The 22,407-nt window shown below is 35.5% G+C and overlaps 1 protein-coding gene across 1 annotated transcript in view; it reads left to right on the plus strand.

Moving 5' to 3' along the window:
- Npat (nuclear protein, coactivator of histone transcription) overlaps window positions 1-22,407 on the plus strand; it is a 40,669-nt gene that overhangs the window by 3,587 nt on the left and 14,675 nt on the right. Inside the window, 12 exon segments of the mRNA XM_048417598.3 lie at window positions 4,999-5,117; window positions 7,229-7,289; window positions 8,357-8,429; window positions 10,625-10,665; window positions 11,249-11,473; window positions 12,488-12,569; window positions 14,183-14,270; window positions 14,909-15,000; window positions 15,081-15,168; window positions 17,660-17,756; window positions 18,945-19,073; window positions 21,307-22,332. Coding sequence (XP_048273555.3) covers window positions 4,999-5,117; window positions 7,229-7,289; window positions 8,357-8,429; window positions 10,625-10,665; window positions 11,249-11,473; window positions 12,488-12,569; window positions 14,183-14,270; window positions 14,909-15,000; window positions 15,081-15,168; window positions 17,660-17,756; window positions 18,945-19,073; window positions 21,307-22,332 — 2,121 coding nt within the window.

Below are 22,407 nucleotides of genomic sequence, written 5' to 3' on the forward strand. Positions count from 1 at the left end.
GAAACAGGACCAGGACTGACATATTCTTAAGAGATTAAAAACCATTGGTTTTATTTACTTTTATATTAGAGACATGGATATTTAATAAACACCAGAATGCAATTTTGATTATTCTATATCTTAAGTAATACCTGTATTCACTCCCTTCAGGTGTATATGGCCAGAGATACCTTGGAGCTGGATTTGCAGGAAGTTGTAAGTCACCTGAAGTGGGTGCTAGGAATCAAACTTGGGTCCTCTGAGGAGTAATACACACTTTTGACTGATCAACCAGTCCAGTTTTTCATGGTTCTTAACCATTTTGTCTTTTCTGTTGAATCTTAACTATTTTTATCTTTTATTCAGCATCTATACTAGGCAAATAAATTCCTACATATATAGGGGCTGTTTGTGTTTTGATTTCCCAACCATATCAGGACATATCAACACCTTCTTAAAGCTTTGAATGATTTTCTCATGCCGGGTAGTAAATTCTTGAGTCTGTATCTTCTCATGAACTGAGCCATTCCTATTTTCTCATTACTTTTAGCTTTTCATAAATCATTTCTATCTTCTTACACCTTGTAAATCATAATTTATGGATTTATCTTATACTTGTAAATCTACTACATTAAGGACACTGTTACCTTTCTAAGAATTTATATTTTTTCCAAGGCCATTGAGCCACCAATATTGCTAGGGTATCAGTACATGAGCGGTATTTACACAAAAGGGCATTAGTTCTTGCTTTCTTCAGGTTTCCTTTTGCCTTTCCCTCAAAACACCAAGCTCTTGGAATTATGATTTCCAAGATGGTTTGATTGATAATTGGTTATGGTCAGTGGTTAATGATGGTGAGTAGGTGTTTCTGTAGCCTGCTCATAAACAATATAAAAAATGGCATTGTTAAATGTTTTCAAGTATTTCCTACATTGTTTTTGAACTCTTTGGTTTTTTAAGATAGGGTTTCTTTGTAGCTTTGTAGCCTGTCCTGGAACTAGCTCTTGTAGAGCAGACTGGCCTCAAACTCACAGAGATCCACCTGCCTCTGCCTCCCTAGTGCTGGGATTAAAGGCGTGCACCACCACCGCCCGGCTGTTTTTGAACTCTTAAGACAAAGTAGAAAACTTAACCAAATTTAACCAAAAATGAAAGCTCATATTTTTAAGAGTAGAACATAATGTGTCCCAGGTATTTATAGGTGACTATAACTTTAGCATTTCTTTAACAAATAGAAGTAATACAGCATTTTCACAGAGCCTTTTCTCAAATATGCTCTGTAAGCATGTACTGACTTAGAATGTATCATGAACTGTCATATGTGATATTCTTTCCCCAAGGTATTCTAGCACAGTTGGTCATATTTTCTTCTTTTTTTTATATTTATTTATTTATTATGTATACAATATTTTGTCTGTGTGTCTATCTGCAGGCCAGAAGAGGGCATCAGATATCAGTTCAGATGGTTGTGAGCCACCATGTGGTTCCTGGGAATTGAACTCAGGACCCTTGGAAGAGCAGGCAATGCTCTTAACCTCTGAGCCATCTCTCCAGCCCCCCATATTTTCTTCTTAGGGTGGAAGAAATTAACTACATTTCTCCCTAGGGCATTGCTATTCAGCCTTCATTTTGCTGTCATGCCCTTTAAGGAGTCTTTGTAGACTTTTTCTAACCGCCCCTCACATATTTTTAATGTCACAAGTAAACTGTACATCTTTTTATATTAGATGTATATCTCTTGTATGTGCATAAAAATGAAATTTTCCTATTCCCTCATAAGCAGTTTCTACCCTGTTTTAGGATATCACTTTTTAGGAATGTATACTCTCCAGGGAGGAAAATCTTGGTCGAGTCCTGTTTCACAGTGACCACCTGTCACAATTCTCAAGTGACTGAATACATCTAGGTGATTCATTCTTTCAGAACTCCCCACCATGAAAAAAAAAATATTTGATGGATCTAATACAAAATCTAAAGAAAGTTCTCACTGTCCGAATTCTAAGGTGATTCCAGTAACTGTGTGTGTTCTCAATTGGTGTTCACAAATCCTGGTGCCAGTTCACTTCCTCCATAGTCTTTGGGAATACCAGCTGAGGCATTTTTTCAATGGTTATATTTCACAAACAGGGGAAAGTGCTTTTTTTGTAGTTGAATTTTATTATTGTGTGTGAGAGATGAAAACGGAAGCATTGGACAGAGTGAGTGTGCACACGTGTGAAGGCCAAAAGATAACTTTCAGGAGTCAGCTGCCTCCTTCCACTGTGGGTCCCAAGGTTCAAACCAAATCCTCAGGCTTATGAAACAAATACCTTTACATCTGAAATGTGATCTTCAATAGTAGCAATTTTCAAGTAGGGTTATCTGAAATAAAGGGGGTTGTTGTTTGGCTTTGGTTTTTTTGTTTTTGTTTTGGGGGGAAGTTTGTTTGTTTGTTTCTAAATGTTTGTTGTGCTCCAAAAAAAAATACCCTATGTTTGTATATTTGTCTTTCTTCATCTAAGGCATAAGTTAGAAGTAAGAAAACCTATTTATTAACTACAAGACGAAAGTGGTGAGTTGATTCCCAGATCAGAGCAGGGCCTAAAATGAGATGACCTTTTCCTTGCTCTTTCCTCGTTGGAAGTCATATAATGGCTTTAAAGGCCTTCTCATCAGGATTGGGTTTTTTATTGTTTTTGTTTGTTTATTTGACTGTTTTACCTAGTGTATGTAGGGAGTCAGAATAGGGTGTTTGTTGGGGCCACTGGAACTGGAGTTACAGATGGTTGGAAACCACAATGTGAGTGCTAAGAACTGAAGCCAGGGCTGGAGAATTGGCTCAGCAATTAAGAACACTGGCTATTCTTGCAAGGGTCTTGGGTTCAATTCCCAGCACCCAGGTGGCAGCTCACAGCTGTCTGTAACTCCAGTTCTTGAGGATTGAACACTCTCACACAGACATACATACAGGCAAAACACCAATGTATATGAGATAAAAATAAATATTAGAGAAGGGAAAAAAAGCTGAACCCAGTCTTTTCGAAGGGCAACAGGTGCTCTGAACCACCCCTGCAGCCCTTGTTTGTTTTGTTTCTAAGTGTTAAAAAATAAATTTCCAGCTGGGCGGTGGTGGTGCACTCCTTTAATCCCAAAGCAGAGACAGGCGGATATCTTTGAGTTTGAGGTTAGCCTGGTCTACAAGAACCAGTTCGAGGACAGCACAGATACACAGAGAAACCCTTCGGGGGGGGGGGGGGGGAGCTATTTCCATGGGAAGAAACTCTTAAAATTTAAAATAAGAAACTATAGATATCATTTATTAAGGCAAACAAAAATGTTTTTTGCTTGCTGTATTTTACCAACACAGAGATAAATACACTTAGAATAAGTAATGTAAGGGATTGCTTAGAGTTATTACAAGAGACTTATAAGTGTAAGCAAAGGGAATATGGTATATACAGAAAAATTAGTTTTATGAAGAATTGAAAATTATATTAAACACCAAAGAATGAGTTGAAACTACCTAGGCTAAGGCAAGATGAGCTGCCCAAACAAACAATGCAGTATACATTTGGCTTTAAAATAAGAGCATTGTTATTTGTGGGACTTTTATAAAATTAATTTGTTTGAAGAGATGAAATGGTAAGACAATTAAAATGAAATTAGGATGCAACAAGTAAAGCTTCATACAGTATGTGCTGAATTTACAATTAGGTTTTTTCATGTCCGTAAATAATTAACACAAAATAAAATATTGGAGAGGTTATATTTTTAATAAGCAATACTACCATTAATTCCAAAACATTTGATATCTCTGACAGGAAATATAAACGATAATAGGCATTCTCAACTTCCTCAGCCTCCAGCAGTTACCTTCTTCTATATGTATGGATTTGCTTTTTCCGGACATCATCTATAATTGAAATATTTGTGGGGTTTTTGCCTGAATTCCTTTAACATGGTTTCAAGAGTGATTCAGATCATAAAGGGTTTAAAGCTTCTGTCCCAGTTTGTATGAAGTGAATAATGGTTTTCCTTTTACATTTTCCTAATGGCTAGTAAAGTTGAATGCCTTTCCATGAGTTTCTAGTATTACTCTCTTTGCAGAGCTTTTGCTTATTTCTTAATTAAATTACCTTTTAATTATTGTCCCTTTCAAGTTCATTATAGTTTGGTTTCTAGCATTTACCAGATATATGATATGCAAATGTTTTCTTCCATTTTAAAAGTTATTTTACTGGATTGATGGCATCCTTAGTAGCATAGAAATTTGAAATGTTGAAAACTTAACTTTTTCTTTGATTTCTTGTTTCAGATATTATTTCTAGGATATTATTGTTCTATTCAAGACCAAAAGTTTATCTTTTTGTTATTTGTTTTTGTTTTTCTAAACATTTTATAACCTTTGCCGTTACAGTTGAGTTTTGTTTTTTGCTTGGATTTGGGGGGCCAGCTTCATTTTTTTTTTTTATAGAGCCAAGTGGTTAATAACCTCTTAGCCTTTACTTGTTAAAGTTGAAGTTCTTGTTGATATTTCTATAATTTAATGTTTATAAATTGAAAATTAGAATTTTCTTCTGACCTTTAATACAATGTACAAAGATCTCTGTTTACTTTGTTAAATCTTGAAGTAGATAGTCAAACACACAGGTAATTGATACTGAGAGAATATGGCTCTTCAGTAATCCAATAAATGAATAGATGCCATCCCCTCTCCTAGTTATTGTCGAAGCCATGGAGTAGTGGAGTGCACTTGCTTACTATTTCCTTGTTTTTGTTGTTGTTTTTTTTCTAACTGTATTAAGCAATGATTGTCCTTTGTCAAATATCTTTTCACAAGCGCAGCTAGAATTGAATCCTATGATGGAGCCAATGACTGTAGTCATCCTGCTTAATACTGCAGTACAACCTAGTGAAAGGTGTAAAACACCAGCATGTTTGTCTGAGGCTCTGCTAATAGTTTTCCTACATGCTCTAGCATTTTGAAAGTCACTTATCAAAAGTACTTAATTACTGAAGTATTCAAACTTCTTCTTTTAGGTTACTTACAACAAGAAAACCTCACATCTACTTGCCAGACGTTTATTTTAGAAAGCTCAAATTTAAAAGAATATGCAGAACACTGTACTGATGAAGGTTTTATCCCAGCCTGCTTACTGGTGAGTTACTGATTCCTTATAGGACATTACATTACTAACCAATACAGAAGACTGGAAAGCATAGCCTTAAAATGAACTTACTAATGATGTGAGGCATTGTGCCATATGTCTGCTGTCCCATCTGCTTGGGAACTTAAAATAATCACAGGATCACTTGAACCCAAGGGTTAGGGACAACCTAGACAACATAGCAAGACCCTTGTCATTCATCAGCCAAGTGAGCTATGACAGATAACAACATGACTTATTACTGCCTAATTCACATAGGTGGAAGACAGAGATTTAGTCAGGTGGTAGATATCTATAATGCATACTTTGGAAGACTGATGCAGGACAATTGTCATTACTTTTAGACCAACCTGAGCTACATAACAAGACCTTGTCCAGAAATTTTAAAAAAATATATTGTCACTTCCTTTTGTAGCTATCCATATATAAAAGGAATATTCTAGAATTACATGATTTCACATGGTACTTATAGTTTAGTTGTGTGTGTTAAGGATGACTTTTTAGTGAATTGTTTGGATTGTTCTAATTTTTACATAAAAAGATGATTAGAATACCCCAAACAGTTTTGAGCATTTTGTTTTTAAAGATTTATTTATTATATATATAGAATTCTACCTGAATGTCAGAAGAGGGCACCAGATCTCGTTACAGATGGTTGTGAGCCATCATGTGGTTGCTGGGAATTGAACACAGAACCTCTGGAAGAGCAGCCAGTGCTCTTAACCACTAAGCCATCTCTCCAGCCCCAGTTTTGAGCATTTTGAAAGAGTTGGAGAACTAGGAGAGGTGGCTCAAGCACCTGTGACTCTTCAAAGCACTCACATTTCATACCCAGAGTCCATGTCTGATGGCTCTTTAATTTTCTATTATGTGTATTTGTCTATGTGTTTGTGAGAATATGTACACATGAATGCAGGGGCTTTCAGGGGCCAGAAGAAAACATCAGATCTCTGGAGCTGGAGTTACAGGTAGTTGTAAGTTGTCCTGTGTGGGTACTGAGAACTGAACTTGGGCCTCTGAAAGGGTAGTAGTACACTCTGACCCTCTGGACCATCTCTCCAGATAAATGGACTGACGTCTTGAAAGGGAAATTGCACACACAAAGTTCAATTCATTTTTAGAAAGAATGAAGAAAATGGGGAGTGATTTCTTAGGCAAATCTTCTCGAGCTTAGTGCTGGTTAAGCACTCACTGTCTGAGCTATATCCCAGCTTCATTTTTACTTCTTACTTTGAGTTTGGTTTTCCCTAACTTACCTGACTGTAGCTCAGACAGAACTTGAATTTACAATCCTTCTACTCTACCCTCCCAAGCAAGTACTTAGGAATATAGAACTGTACCATATTCCTTTAATCCCAGCACTCAGGAAACCAAAACCAGCCTGGGTTTTGTGGTAAAACCCTGTTACTCCCTGTGCCCCCCCCATCACAAAAAGAAATCTAGTGTTGAAAGTTGAGCGGAAAAAGACCTAATTGCCTGTGTCAGACCTCTTCTTCAGTATATTACATATGTCCTCAATATTATCCAAAATAATTGTACTAATATGTTTACAGTAAATTTTAAAGGATTTGACACATGCTACTAAGTTTTTTTAAATCAGAACTCTTGGTTCCAAAATCCTTGCTATTTTAATAACCTCAAAAGTGTGTGATCATACTGTTCTAACAGACTACTCCTGAACTGTAGTGAGCATAGGGAAGGCATGTAGGTAGATTAACAGAAATGTAGGGCTCCTTAGGAAGACTATCTCATATACACTTATTTTTAAAAGTTCAGTTTTACATGGTTTACGTGGCTTTCAGGTTAGCCAGAGCAGATTAGACCTGGGCCCTTATTTCTTTAAAGCAATAGAACAGAATATCTCCTGACTGGAAACTGCTTTTTATGACTGCTTTTTGTTTTACATAAGGACTCATGTAGTCACAGTTCAGACGGATAACCTGCTTTCTGTCAGATGTGTCACAGATACCTTTAGTGAATGTTGGTGACCTGCTTCTCTACCCTTTCTTTACTGGATTTCTGCAGTCTAGATCTTTCGTTGGCTTTTATGATGGGAAAGTGATAGTTGTATGGTTTGGTAATATTTGATCTTCGTTTTTCAGTCCTTATTTGGAAAAAACTTGACAACAATTTTGAACGAATATGTAGCCATGAAGGCAAAAGGTAAGAAGTTGGATGTCATTGTTTTAAGATAGTCTCATAAAAAGCTTTGAAAAAATTAATATTATTCTGATAAGATACATTTTACTGGGAAACAATTTATTTTTGCTTATATTGAGTAAAACAAATTCTAAAACTCCAAATATTAACTAACAGGCATAAGCCAAAACTCATTTTAAAATGAAATAAATCTGAATGAACTCTAGGTTATTTATCATAATGATGAACAACCATTGATATTTGCTAAAATATTTTGAACCGACAATTTAATTTTGCTCTTCTGTGTAATATGAAACTAGGCACAGGACTTAGTTGAAAAATTGGCTCAGAGTTAACAGAACATAAAATAATAATTGTTTAAATTTCTCATGATTCAGAGGGAATTAGTGATTATTTTCTTGACATTGTTCTCATAGTTCATATCATCAAAACTATTATTGTTAGATTAATTATCATGAAGTAATAGCCAAAGGAAAAGTAGTTTCCTTTACTAATGCCTGTTAGTCGTGTTAGGTGCTTCATATTGTATCTCATTTAATTTTTAACCCAGTAAGAAGTAATTCTTACAACTGTTTTTAATAAAGATATCAATTAAGTTTGTACACATAGGAGTTTCTATAATGTTTCTGACAATTCTAGTTTACCTTTTCTAATACAAAAAAGTTAGAAAATTATTAGCCTAGCCTTCTAAGTTTTTTAGACACACTTTTTTATTAGTATTGGATTTGATTCTGTTTTAAGAAAAGAAAGCCACCTCATTGGTCCTTTTTTTTTTAAGATTTATTTATTTATTATGTATGCAGTGTTCTGGCGTGTATTGTAAGCTACCATGTGGTTGCTGGGAATTGAACTCAGGACCCCTGGAAGAGCAGCCCGTGCTCTTAACCTCTGAGCCATCTCTCCAGCACCCTCATTGGTCCTTTTCACACTGTTACAAATACTTTTCAATCACCAGTGAAACTTTTACAATTTAGAAAAGTTTTTGTTTATTTTCCTGCTATAATCTATGTTTTTGTTCAAATTAAAAAATGAATTTTCTTCAACTGAGTTTATTTCCTCTTACAATTTAGAAACATCAAATGAGGTCCCAACAATAATGTCATCTCTGTGGAAGAAGCTAGACCACACCCTTTCTCAGATCAGGTACTATGCTCATTAAAAAGTGCTGAGGAATGTAAATGCACTTCGGCTGCAGAACTACTTAAGATCCGTATAATATGCACATCTAGCATCTTTCTTTCGAAGGTTTCATAGAGGGTGTAGAAATTCTTTGTCTTTAATAGAAATAATTTGAAACAAATTGCATACTTTATTTTGGTTTTTCAAGACAGGGTTTCTCTGTGTAGCCTTGGAGCCTGTACTGGAACTTGCTCTATAGACCAGGCTGGCCTCAAACTCACAGAGATCTGCTTGTCTCTGCCTCCTGAGTGCTGGGATTAAAAGCATGTGCCACCACTGCCCTGCTTTTTTGTTGTTGTTGTTGCATACTTTAACAGATTGTTTACAAATGAGGAAATTGCAATATATAGAAATTTAGTGACATTTTCAATTTTGCATAGCAACTTAGAAACAGTTCAGACCAATATAAAATTCTTTAGACAACCATTTCTTAATGACGTAATGTGAGAATTGTTGACTTCTTTCCTTCTGTAATTTTCTACTTTCAGTATTTTTAGTATTTTCTACTTCTAGTATTCTCTCATGGTACAATACTTATTACCATCTACCTAGTTCATAGCCTTAGAATGCCAATCTCAGTATCCTTAGAAGTATACCAGCTCTGCTGCGATATTTTAGACATCTCTTATGTAGTGGTAGAGTCGTGAAAAGCCCTTCCTTTCAAAGCTACAAGTGAATATTCCATCGAAATAGCAGAGGCCTTATTTTTATCTTCTAGTTAGGCTAATGACTCTAAATGCTTTCATCCTGGCAGTGAACCACATCTTTGGTAGTTTTGTCTCTATATTTCTTTCCCTAGCACTTTTTCTGTCCTTGGAAACAATTCAAAAGATTTTTGCAGTGTCTGGAGCGATGACTCAGTCATTAATAGTGTCTACTACACAAGCATGAGTACCTGAGTTTGGCTCCCAGAACCCATGTAAAAAAACTGTATGCAGTGGTGCTTGCCTATAATGTCAGCCTGGTTGGTAGGGGAAAGAAATACCTGGAAACCCAAAGGTCATTAGCCCGCTGGCCAGCCTAGCCAAGTTGGTGAACTTCAGGTTCAGTGAAAGATCCTGTCTCAAAATAAAGCAAGGTAGCGAGGAATTATGGAAAGACAACCTAACATTACCTCTGTACTTCATATACTGAGCGTACCATAAGTGTGCACATACACCTTTACCACCAAATTCACATACTGCACTTGCGTACCAGAAAATAGGCCTTTACAATTCAGTCTCTTAAAGTGATTTAGTTTTGAAGGTTTTTTTGGTGGGGAGTTGTTTCGGTAAGCTATTACATAAGATTCCTTTTACACAGGTTCAGGTTTTCTCCAAGGTTTTATGTATTAAAAATCTTTATTCCGTTTACATTTTGTGGGTCTTGTTGATAAAAATTGACAAATTTCATGGGATAAGAACACGGTGCTTATGAGTGTTTACCTAATGTTAGTAATTAAAATTCACAGTTATAAGAATTACTTTCGGTGCCTGGAGAGATGACTCAGCAATTAAGAGCACTGATTGCTCTTTCCTAGGTCTTGAGTTCAGTTCCACATGGTGGTGGCTCACAACCATAATGTAATGGGATCTGATGCCCTCTTCTGGCATGCAAGTGTACATGCAGATACAGCACTCATACATAAAATGGATACAGCTAAAAAAAATGTAAAAGTAATTACTTTCTACTATGAACTTTTAGGTTTACTTTTCTACGTATATGGAGGATCAATATAATTTCATAGTCATAAATGTGACAGCAGCATATCTTGAACTGAGATTATAAAGTATTGATGTATATGAATCAGGATTTCTTTATAGGAAGTCTCATGTTACAAAATTGAATTGAGAATGCCTACTTATATGTGGCTTCCTTAAATATATCAAGTTCTTAAAGTCAGATCAAACTATACCTTGCTATCATAGCATTCCAGTGCATAATTATCAATTTGAATAGAAGTTTAATCACCAAAATTATGTTGTATGGGTGTTTATATGATTCTGTTTTTCTTCTAAAGCAAATCACAGTTGAATACCCCAAAAGACATGTAGACTCTTTATCTTAGGGGAATCACGCTTTAACTTGTAATACACATTATGTCTGGCCATAACTAAACCAGGATATATACCATCTAAAATACAATACTTAAAGAATAACTACTTTGTTTTATTTGTTAGGAACATGCAAAGTTCTCCAGGGTTTGCCGCCCATCAGAGAGGTTGGTATTTAACTTTAAGCAGTCATACTCTGTCTCATGACCGTTTTAACTAACAGCTAGATCTATATTTTTTAATTGCTTTTTTTTTAAGTACAATCATTAGACATTTTCATGTATCATGGTTGAGGGGACTTGAGGTATAGGTAACCGGTAGTGCATGCACAAGGTCCTGAGGTTGATCCCTAGAAATTTAAAACAGAATTAAAGCCATGTATATGTATGCACATATGCAAATACACATTTTCATGTGTGTATATTCATATAAAATATATTCTAGTTTTACTAGTTGAGTGTTAAGTACTAGCATTCTTAATCCATATTTTTAATATCTTAAATTTGGGAAAGCATCAATATGAATTACTGAAGAACAGGTGTATTTTGGGATTTGTGAAGTAAAATGTATTTATTTTAGTTTGTTTTACATGAAGTTATTGCATATAGCTATATTATGTTTTCAAGGCTTTTAATCTATAGATCTAACATGTTATATATAGTGTATGGGCCATAAAACATATAGAATCTTAGTCAGATTCTGAAATGTCTATTGATAATGAGTTAATTTTGTAATGCTCATGTGTTTCAGCCCGAACAAGAAACGGAATTGCAGAAATCAAGCGACAGAGGTGGCTTGCATCTCAGGCAGCTCCCGTCAATTCAGAGTTACTCGTTTTACCTTATGGTTCAGGACAATTTACCACTTCTCCTTTGGTAGCCACACAAGCTGTTAAACCAACTGGTCAAATTTCAACTCCAGTGAGATCAAATATTGTAGTAGTCAACCAGTCACAGTCACAAAATACTGTAGCTAGTAAGTTTAAGTTTTATTCTTTAAGTTCTGTTTACTCAAATACAATGCACATTTATAATACAGAATCATGACCCAAGAGAGAGATGAGAGTACTTATAAATGGAGCAGACTTCAAGTAGTTCAACAGCAAGAATGTAACTATGAAACTGCATAAAAATTGGCTCACCTGTAATCTCAGCACTAAGGGTGATCAGAAATTCAAGATTATTCTCTGCTATGCGCCTTCAAATAAAAAAATCTTGACTTAAAATCTGGGAGTCGTCTTGGCTACAGTTCTTCCCTATTCTAATCAAACTGAAGTCCATCCTTGAATTCATCTAATTCTTAATTTGGGGGTAATAATAGGAAAGACCTGATTGTGTTTTTAAACAGAATATACATTATATTTTACCAGTCTCCTAGAACATCTTCCCAATATATGACCGTCTTTATGTGTTGACTATTTCCTATATTTCCAACTGAATATTGGAGCAAGATATAAAGTTAGAAATGAAGTTCTAATATCATTCTTGTTATATACATACTTATACCAGAATAGTAAGAAGTGGGAAGCTAGTTAATATGTGCTTTGAGATTTGAGTTCAGAACTCATGCCTTGGTTCTAAGGAGGAGTTTTATTGCCAACCTTTAAGATTACACTGGAGAGTCAGAGGCAGGCAGATCTCTGAATTCAAGACAGTCGGGGCAGCACAGAGAAACCCTGTCTTTAAAAAAAAAAAGATTGTTCATTTCTCTTTCTCCAAATCCTGTTCAACACTAGGAACATTCAGCTGATACTTCTTTTATACTTATTTTCTTTGTTATATTTCTTTTGTATTTTTAAGTGTAAAACCTTAAAGGTATAGGGACTGTTTTGCATATATCTTATTATCTTGTACAGTGCCTTGCTCATAGTGTTACTCAGTGAATGTTTGCTGGACTTTAGTATACAATAATAATTAGTCTCTAATGTTTCTGATATCATTACAAGTTTATGTGTGTTTCTTTGACTTACTGTGTTTTCTTAAAATACAGCTGCACAGTCTTTAAATGTCATACCTGGTCCTCAGGAAAGAAAAACTAATACCAGTTTAATGTCTCCTGGTAGGCGTAAAAGGTAATTACTTCTTATACTTGCTTTACACGTTGCCAGAAGCCATTTAAGATGAACAAAATAGAGTTTAATGAATGTTTACATTTGAGTAAAGTAAAAAGACTAGATTAAGTTCTTGGGACTATTATTCATTCCATAAACGACTTTTCCAGCATTCTGACTTCACTAAATTCGAATTGTCTTTTAATCAACGGTGTATCTTACTGTTCACTCACTTTCTGTAGTGATGTTCTGAGTAATGAGTCTTTCAGATGATCTTTTCTCATAGTGTTCTCTTAAATGAATGTAAGTAGTGTTAGTTTTATGGTCCACAAGAACACATGAAGTTCAGTCATACCCGTATGTTTTAAGGTGTCTTTTCCAGAAAAAAAATTTTCTGTTCTACTTCAGCTTGTATTTCTTTAAAAGAGAGAGAGAGAGAGAGAGAGAGAGAGAGAGAGAGAGAGAGAGAAAACAGAGTGGTGTTTTTTGTTTGTGTGATTGCTTTTTTTTTTTTCCCTGGAGTTTTGTTTGGTTGGCTTTGGTTTTTTGTTTTGTTTTTAGACAAGGTTTCTCTGTGTAGTCCTGGCTGTTCTAGAACTCACTTTGTAGACCAGGCTGGCCTTGAGTTCACAGAGATCCACCTAATTCTTCTGATGCTCAAGTGCTGGGATTAAAGGTGTGCACCGCTACTGGCCAGGGCAAGAGATCAGAGCTCTAATTTTTTTTTACATGACTATTTATTTTTATTTTATGTGCTCTAGTGTTTTGCCTACATGTATGTCTATGAAGGTTTCAGATCCCCTGAAACTGGAATTACAGACAATTGTGAGCAACCATGTGGATATTCTTTAATAACTAGTGTGTTTCTAACCACTGATCCATTTCTCCAGCCCCTATAAGTGATTTTTATCTATTTGATCACCTGTCAACCAGTAGGTTTTGGGTTTTTGGTTTTTTTTGGGGGGGGGTGTATTTTAGCTTTGGTTTTTGGTTTTAATTAAGAGTTTTCACTGTAAGCATTCTGTAGTTCAAGACTTGACTATTATACAACCTCCTTTAATTAAAAGTCTCCTTTATTACAAGCCTTCTGATTTAACCACACAAAACAGTAAAATATTTTCAGAAACTTTGACTATTTTATTATAAAAGTTCATGAATAATTAACTATTTTCTATAAACCCACTAATACAGCTGATCTCATTCTATCATAAGGTAGGTAATGGAGCTGGCTATGTAGCTCAGTGATAGAACACGTGATTAGCATGTGTGAACCCTAGGTTAAATCTCCAGCAGTACCAAAGGAAGAAGAGGATAAAAGTAACAGAGTTCATATACTTAAGACCACATATCTAGTTTTGTTTTTTTAAGTTTTGTATTTGTTGTTGTTTTTTTTTCATTTCATTTGTTGTTGTTTATTAAAACTCGAGTCCACTACATTTATATTTGAATCTGTGTCTGGTAATGCTTTCTCTGCTCTTCTAACTTTGTCCATTATATTTGAATCTATGTCTGGTAATGCTTTCTCTGTTCTTTTAACTTTGTTTTTATGGAAAGAAAAAAATAAAAACTCAAGATGTATATGCGTGTTCTGTTAAATATAATAGTGAAAGATAAGCTCTTAAAATGTATTTCAGTGAATCACAAAGGAAGAGTTTCACTTCGTCTGGACCTCATTCTTCAATAAGGAATTTACAAGATCCAAATGTATTTGCAGTAGAAAAAGTAAGTGACCTTCCCAAAGTTTGCAGCTTGAAATAGTCTCAAATTTAAAACCACTGATGTATATCTAAATAGTTATGTGTGCTTATGAACTTTGGTATGAATCTGAGAACAGCAGAATTGCATATTAAATAGAGAACTGTAATTGGAAAGTTATACTTAGAGAACACACTCATGGCAAATGCACCAAGTAAAAATTCTTTGTGATTGCCAGATCCTTCGATTTAATTGAGCATTTTACCGGGATCCGATAATGAAAGGAATTGTATGACAAAATAATGTGTAGAACTACATTTTAGACGGACTGAGACCAAGCTGGTGAAAGATCTGTGACAACACTTCTGAATTGCAGAATACTTTTTCAGGTCTAAATGTGGAGGGAGGCACCAGAACTTGTGTTTCTACTTACATTTATCATAACTGTCTACTGCTATGGGTTGTTTTTTGTGACATTTTTGCCTTTTCATTATTTATTTAGAGATGAGGTCTTGTTATGATGCTCAGATTGAACTCAAACTCCCGACTCCTACCTCAGTGTCCCAAGTTGCTTGGATGGAAAAGCATTGGTTTTGGTTTGATTTGGTTTTCAATGATATAATATTCTTTTCTAGCCTTTTACTAGTCTTGATTTTCTTTTTCAGCAAATGGTTATTGAAAATGCAAGAGAGAAAATATTAAGCAACAAATCTCTTCAAGAAAAGCTAGCAGAAAACATAAATAAATTTTTGACTAGGTGAGCTGTATGATTCAGAACTCTGGTTATTTTTGCCCAATCACCCAACTGCACTAATGGTTTTCCTTTCTGTGTTGCAGTGATAATAGTATTGCTCAAGTACCTAAGCAAACAGACAACAACCCTACTGAGCCAGAAACTTCAATTGATGAACTCTTAGTACTTCCGGTATGTGTAGGGGTGTGTGTGTGTGTGTGTGTGTGTGTGTGTGTGTAGATATGAGTGAGTGAGAGTGTTTTGGGGGATTATACACTTAAAACTAAATGTTATCTTGGTTTTATTTTAAAATCATTGCCAAAAATTGTATGTATAAAATCTAATTTATAATTATTAAAATAAAATTTTTATTGCATATGTAATCTGTTTCTGAATACATTTGAGCAGTGAACACATTTAAAGACTCGTTTATTTAATAATAGTAAAAATAGACTTTTTTCTAATGCTTCTAATAGCTAATCTGCTTTATAGATACCAGTACAGCTTTATTATACCTGTAAAAAATTATCCATGGATTTTTAAGTATTCAGTACTTGCAGATACACTACATTGGTATCTTCGTATTTGATGAACAGCAGCACTCTGTCTTGTCTTTCCTATATATTGCTAGGAAGTGAGTAGTAATTTAAAGATTACTGAAATGTATATTGAATATGACTTGCATTCATCTTGTACTTTCTAACAAACTGATCCTAAATGTGGCATTTCTCAATCCTAATTCCAGTTTTCTTCCATAATACTTTTTGTCATGCTTGAGTCTTGTGTTGGTGATGCAGAATTCTCACTGTTGTTTAATGAACTTTCACTTCCAACACCTGAGGGATTTTCCCCTCTTGCTGAACTGTATGTGGTATGTTAGTAATTTTCATAATTTCCTAGCTTTTTCTTTCTGAGTTGAAGATCTCATTTATTTTCCCTTTAAAGTCACTGATTAACTTAATTTGTGTCATATAATTCATCTAGTTTGTAGCATCTTTGTATATTCAGTAATTGAGAAGTTGATTGTCTCTTACTGATAGCGTCTTTGTTGGTTTTATGCGTCTGTTCATACTTTTAAGACTTCCATGTCTAGTACCTCTCAAAGGGAGCAACCAAACTACTATGACAGCAACAACACCAAATCAAACAAGATACCAAACAAAAGATCCACCCTCAACTATAGCCAGCTCATACATCATAAAGACCATAGAACAGAAAACGACAAAACTAATGTAGTGTGTAAAGGTAAATGTGACAATAATAAGCTAGTGAAATGAAGACTAGGGCAAAGGAGACAAAGAAAGGTGAAATAAAAGAATGGAAAAGAAAGTTATTGAAAAGGAGAAGAAAGAACTAGTGATTAAAAAAAATCAAGCCAGCCCTGGTAGCACATGCCTTTACTCCCAGCACCCAGGAAGCAAAGGTAGGAGGATCTCTGTGTTAAAGATCAGGCTGGTCTAAACATTGAGTTCCAGGACAAGATAGTCAAAATACTACTGAAAGTATTATTTAAAAAGGAAGCAGAAGGATGTGGAGCTGAATTATTGCAGCAACTTCTTTATGGGTACTATACAATTTAATCTGTGGGATAGAAGTAAGAGTGGGAGTCTCTCCGGAGACTTCTGTTTCCTGTGATTTAGGCTAGTCCTGATCCGTACTGGATAAATGTCTTAAACTAATAGAGCTGTCTTTACTTCAGTAGCTTCCCTCAGTCTGTAGGCTAAGTTTTCCCACTTTATCAGTTCATATACCCTACGGTGGAGTCTTTGGAGTGGGGGAAGCAAATTACACTAAGTTCATACTTTGAAAACTGTAGACATCAAATATCCTGCCAATGGACACGAAGTAATTTGCTGAAGCTTCAGGCTTCTCGGTTCTTACCCAATGAACCGCATAGCAGAATGGTTGTTTCCAGACAACCCACTGACTTCAGGCTAACAGTCTCTGAGCTCTCAGGTAATGATGGGCTTGCCTAGCCACAGAGAAGGGGACTATTTCCAACTATATCTTTCGATGATCAGACTGAACTCTTCCTTTCCGTCATTTCCATATCTATCTTCCTTATTGCTACGTCTCCTTCCCACAGCTGTTTGACTCTGGGTATGTGACTAGTTGATTCTAGGTTCATCTTATGAGAATCCCTCTCAAGATTGTGTCCACTTACAGCCCTCCAAGACAGGGCAGGCAACAAAGTGGGCCCCTTCTCCACTGCCAGCCCGGCTCAATGGGGGATTCACTATCTCAGCAACACTCCCAATAGCATTTGAGGATTTTGAGAACTGGGATTTTGTCTTGTGGATATGTAAGACTGCCAATCTCTCTTTCACTCCTGCCACATGGTTTTCTCTTTGAGTGAGGCATGTGTTTTTGCCTTACCCGGCCACCACTGGAGGATGTGCTTCTTTTTTACTGTATCACCATCTGTCCATTCACACTTTACAGCTATCCTGTTACCCCTCTGTGATACAGTCTCATCGTTCTGGTCCTCGCTCTTCTCATCAACTACAGCTTCTAATCCACTAGCCTATAAGTCTTATTTTCTTTTAGATAGGCCTGTTGTTCAAATCAAAAGGAATTTTCTTGTAGGGAAATACTCGAATATAAAGATAATAATAACATGAGTAATAATCTCTGGTGTTAAAACTATATTCTACTTGTTCATAACTTTATTTTTACTTTGCAGAGTGAAATCCACATGTCTGAAGAAGCAATACAAGATATATTAGAACAGACAGAATCAGACCCTGCATTTCAGGCTCTCTTTGATCTCTTTGACTATGGTAAATACAACATTTCCTATAGCAAGTAGACAAAATTTTCTCCACTATCTTGAATAACCTAGCACAGATTAAAGTAACATCACCTAGGGCTTCTGAAAACTTCCTGTTATATTACAGCTAGTAAGGGTATGCCTTTATGTTTACTTCGGAAAGTTCAATTATAAAAACAGAGAATTGGGTTTTTGGTTTGATTTGGTTTTGTGTTTTTACCAGTCAACATGAGATATGCTGGCTCTATTCTAATACAGGTAAATATAATTGAGAGATCCTAAAATAATGTGAAGTATTCAGCATTAAAGTCAGAACAGCCATTGTATCAGTATTCTCTATGAACTTGTTATGTGTGCAGATTCTTGGACCTTCCAGAAGCTCTTAATAAACGTTTATCATTCAGAGCCACCATTTGGGCTGGAGAGATGGCTCGTGATCTGCTTTTCTAGAGGTCCTAAATTAAATTCCCACCAACCATATGGTGGTTCACAGCCATCTTTAGTGGGATCTGATGCCCTCTTCTGGCATAAAGTCATACATACAGATAGAGCACTCACACGTTAAACAAACAAACAAATCTTTTTTAAAAAAAAAAAACAAAAAAAGAGCCACAGTTGACCTGGACGGTGGTGGTGTATGCCTTTAATCCCAGCACTCCAGAAGCAAGGCAGGTGGATATCTGAGTGTGAGGCCAGCCTGGTCTACAGAGTGAGTTTTAGGACAACCAGGACTGTTACACAGAGAAAATTTGTCTCAAAAAACAAAACAAAACAAAAAAAACCACCAGCAGTTGTAGTCAGGTGTCATGACATGTGCCCATTTGTCTCAGTATTCAAAAGGCTAAGAGGCAAGAGGATTGCTTGAACCAAAGACTTCAAAAGCAGCCTAAGGCAGCATCGGAAAAAAAAAATAATGAAAATTTGGTGAGAAAAGCTTTTGAATTCGTATTTGTAAGTGGTGTATAAAGCAGCATGTTAACAATTTTTAAGGTGTGGCTATAATAATCTTTAGGGATTTAGAGGTAGGGATAAGAAAATCAGGAATTCAGAGTCAGCCTTGGCTAAATAATGAGTTCAAGGTCAACCTGAGTAAAATGTATGACTGAAATAGAACTTTGAATACTTTATTTAAGAATGGCAGTATTCGTGCTTTGTGTAGTATGGCCACTTAATTATTTCTCTATTCTCTTTTTAACAGGTAAAACAAAGAATAATAAAAATATATCACAAAGTGTTTGTAGTCAACATATGGAAACTAATCCTAATATAGTCTTAGCTGAAGAAACTAATCTAGCAATTAAAAGTTCTTTTGAAACAGAAGAATCTGGTAAGTTTTTTTTGTTAATGATCAACTAAAATGTTAAAATTGTTTCAAAATTCAAAAGCAGTACTATTTAAATTAGAAGTTATTTAAATTACTACATAGTTTTATTTTTATGCTTGTAATTCCCTGTCCAAATCCTTTGATATGAAAGATAATTTTTCATACTCATTTTTTCATAGAGCAGTAGACATACAATCTAATAATAAATAGATTGGTCAATGGACAAGTCTGTAATGAAACAATTTCATTAAGGCTCAGATTCTAATTTCTGATCTATTAGAGTTTTTCAGCCTTCTGAGTTAAGCTGACAGTCAACAATTGTTTCAAGAAAATTATACAGTATATGCTGATAGTCTTGAATTTGGTTATTTGTAAGTTTGTAGGTTATCCTGCATCTCTACTGTCTTTATTCAGAGCCTTACAGTTATGTCTTTCTTGGAATACCAACCTAGCATAGTTAGTCCATACATAGGAAGCACTTTGTGAATTAAAGAAAAACATGAGTAAGTCAGTATTAAAATTTAAAACATAAAATATTTTTTAAAGAAATCTTGTCAAATATAACCCAAATTTATAGAAGTACATAATGAAATTGTATTAGCTCTCTGTTATGAAATCAAATCAAGAACTTGCCTGTGGAATCACCTCTCAGGTGAGAAAAGGTTCATTGCCAGCACAACGAAGAGTCCTTTCAGTCCCTGGGTCTCTATTCTTCAGATATTCATCATGTTCACTTTTCATAATTTACTAAACTTTATGTCTTTTTCAGTACCAGCCACCTCCATATTATTTAGTCTCTCTACAAGCTATGCTTGATCATCATTTCTCCTACTTGTTTTGATTGATTGGTGTTTTTTTGTGACATGGTTTCTCTGTGTTGCCCTGGCTGTCCTGGAACTTTCTCTGTAGACCACACTGGCCTTGAACACAGAGATCCACCTGTCTCTGTCACGTGAGTGCTGGAATTAATGGTGTGTGCCGCCACCACCTGGTTCCTTACCTGTTTTTAAGTGAAATGTGTAATGGCTTCCAGTTTTTTCACATCTTGTCTTCAAAAACTTGTTTTGGAATATCTTTCTTTGAGTTCATTGCTAATAACAAAGCTCAACTTTACATTTCTTAGGCTGAATTATATTTGTGCATTTGTTTGTGTATTTATTCACAATTAAAAGATTGTTTCACTTAAGCTTTAGCATAGGCAAAATAAAACTTGTAATCCTATCCTCAGAAAGTCTTGCAAATTCATTAAGAAACCTCTTTCAGGTTGAGAATGGAGTTTGTGGCAGAGTACTTATGTAACCTAATGCACATTTAATCTTTAGCACTGCTTTCTGTTAAAATGTCATTTGTCCTGTATTTGTGTGGCATAATATAATTTCCCCTCATCTCTCCCTCAATATAGAATTAACTGGGCTCTATACACTATATGATTTTACCAATAATGATAGTTACAGTCACTTTTCTGGATTTTTCCCTGTTTCTTTCTGTATTTGTTCAAATTGTCTTAATTATTGTTGGTGTAAAATTCACTGTATTGATGCTACATTGTTTCCTCTTAAAAAGTTTTTTTTCAATTTCTTTTTGGTCTTTTTCCTATATTGTATTACAATTTTCTATTCTATGTTTTTTCCTAGATATCTTAATCCCTATAAGATCATTGAGTGAATTGTTCATTTTTGCACTCTAGAAAAATGTGTATGGTTGTCCTCAGTAAATATGTTAAATGTTAAAGTATACACAGAAATCATGTTAATTGCACAAAATGATCTTGGTCTCATTTTACCATTAAAAATAAATCAGGCAAATAGAGTCAGTAGGCATGGCAAAATTTGAAAATCCCATCATTCAGGCGGCTTGAAGCGTGAGGATCATTGCAAGTTCAAGGCCAGTGTGAGCTACATACATAGTGGGACCTGTCTAAAAAACACCGAGAGGAAGAAAAAAGTCTAGATAGGGAAGCAACTATTTCCACTCTTGTTTAGAGCCAGCTTAGGGCATTTTGTCTTCTGGTAAGTACTGGATGTTCTTAAGCCTGTGTACGTTTTCCTTCTTTGGCATCTGTTTTCCTAGAAACTTGGAAAACAATCAGACATTTGTTAATTGTGCATCAGTCTTAAACTTACTGTTATGCCAAAGATTAGTATTTTCTTGGCAAAGTAGATTGTACAGGAAAAGTGGCTGCTTTCAGAAGCTAAACATACTCGACGTAACTTTCCATCACACTGGTGTTTTACAGATGGGCAATCTGGTCAGCCTCCCTTTTGTACATCCTATCAAAATGAAGATGTATTATTAAGTGATTTGAAGAATGGCAACAGCCACGTTGTTCTTCAACAAGAATCCCAGGAAAATTTCTCACAAGTAAACACTAACATTCAAAAAAAGGTCTTTAAAACAGCTGTACCTGCTGATCAGAAGTGTGCCCTTGATATTACCTTTGAGTCTGTGTCTAATTTGAGTGACTGTAACCAAAGAGGAGGTTCTACTGAATGTAATGACCATTGTTCTGAGTTATACACCAGTCAGATGCCCACTGACACTGAAAGGACTGTGGAGGTTGAAAAGGATTCTTTGTCTCCAAGTATGCTGAATGAACCTCAGATACAGCCTGATCAGCCCGATATGCCAGTGACTTCATTTGTGTCTCTTGGTAGTGAAGCCAATGATGAAAACTTAATTCTCTCTGGGAAAAATACCCAGCTTTTGTCCCAGGATGCTCCATTAACTGGAAAGCCATCTAAAAGTCAATTTTGTGAAAATTCTAACAATATAACAAAAGTTAAAACTAATTCCCATGGTTCCGAGTCACTAGATTCTTGTCAAACTCAAAACAGTAAAATTGAAACTAATAGTGTATCATCAGTTGCATCACAGCCACTACCAGATTGCCAAGATAATTCTCCATTGCAAAGTAAAACATCACCTGGGACTGTTGAAAGTTTAGGTTTAAATGTATCTGAACAAATAGAAATTCATCTTGAAGAATCAGTTCCTTCAGATAAACAGCTATCTGGTGGTTCAGCATCTGTTGACTTGAATCATATGGAAAACAAGCCTGAGACACTTGAGTCTAAGAACTCCCAAGAGCCTTCCTCTTCTGTGAAAGATGGAGATACAATTTTTCTCTCTTTGGGTGAACACAACAACTGTGAAGAAGTTGCACTGGTTCCCCAAGAGGATAATCCTGTGAAAAATAATCATTCGCTTCCTTCAGAATCAGGTGGTTCCGTGGGAGGGTCTCCTGAGACCCAAAGTACTGATGGTAAGCCTAGCAAAGACTCGGTGGAGGTGGATGCATCAAGTATTGTCTCTCTCAAAATTATCATTAGTGATGATC

This window comes from Myodes glareolus, chromosome 4 (assembly GCF_982192425.1).
Source record: "Myodes glareolus chromosome 4, mMyoGla1.1, whole genome shotgun sequence".
Classification (NCBI taxonomy): domain Eukaryota; kingdom Metazoa; phylum Chordata; class Mammalia; order Rodentia; family Cricetidae; genus Myodes; species Myodes glareolus.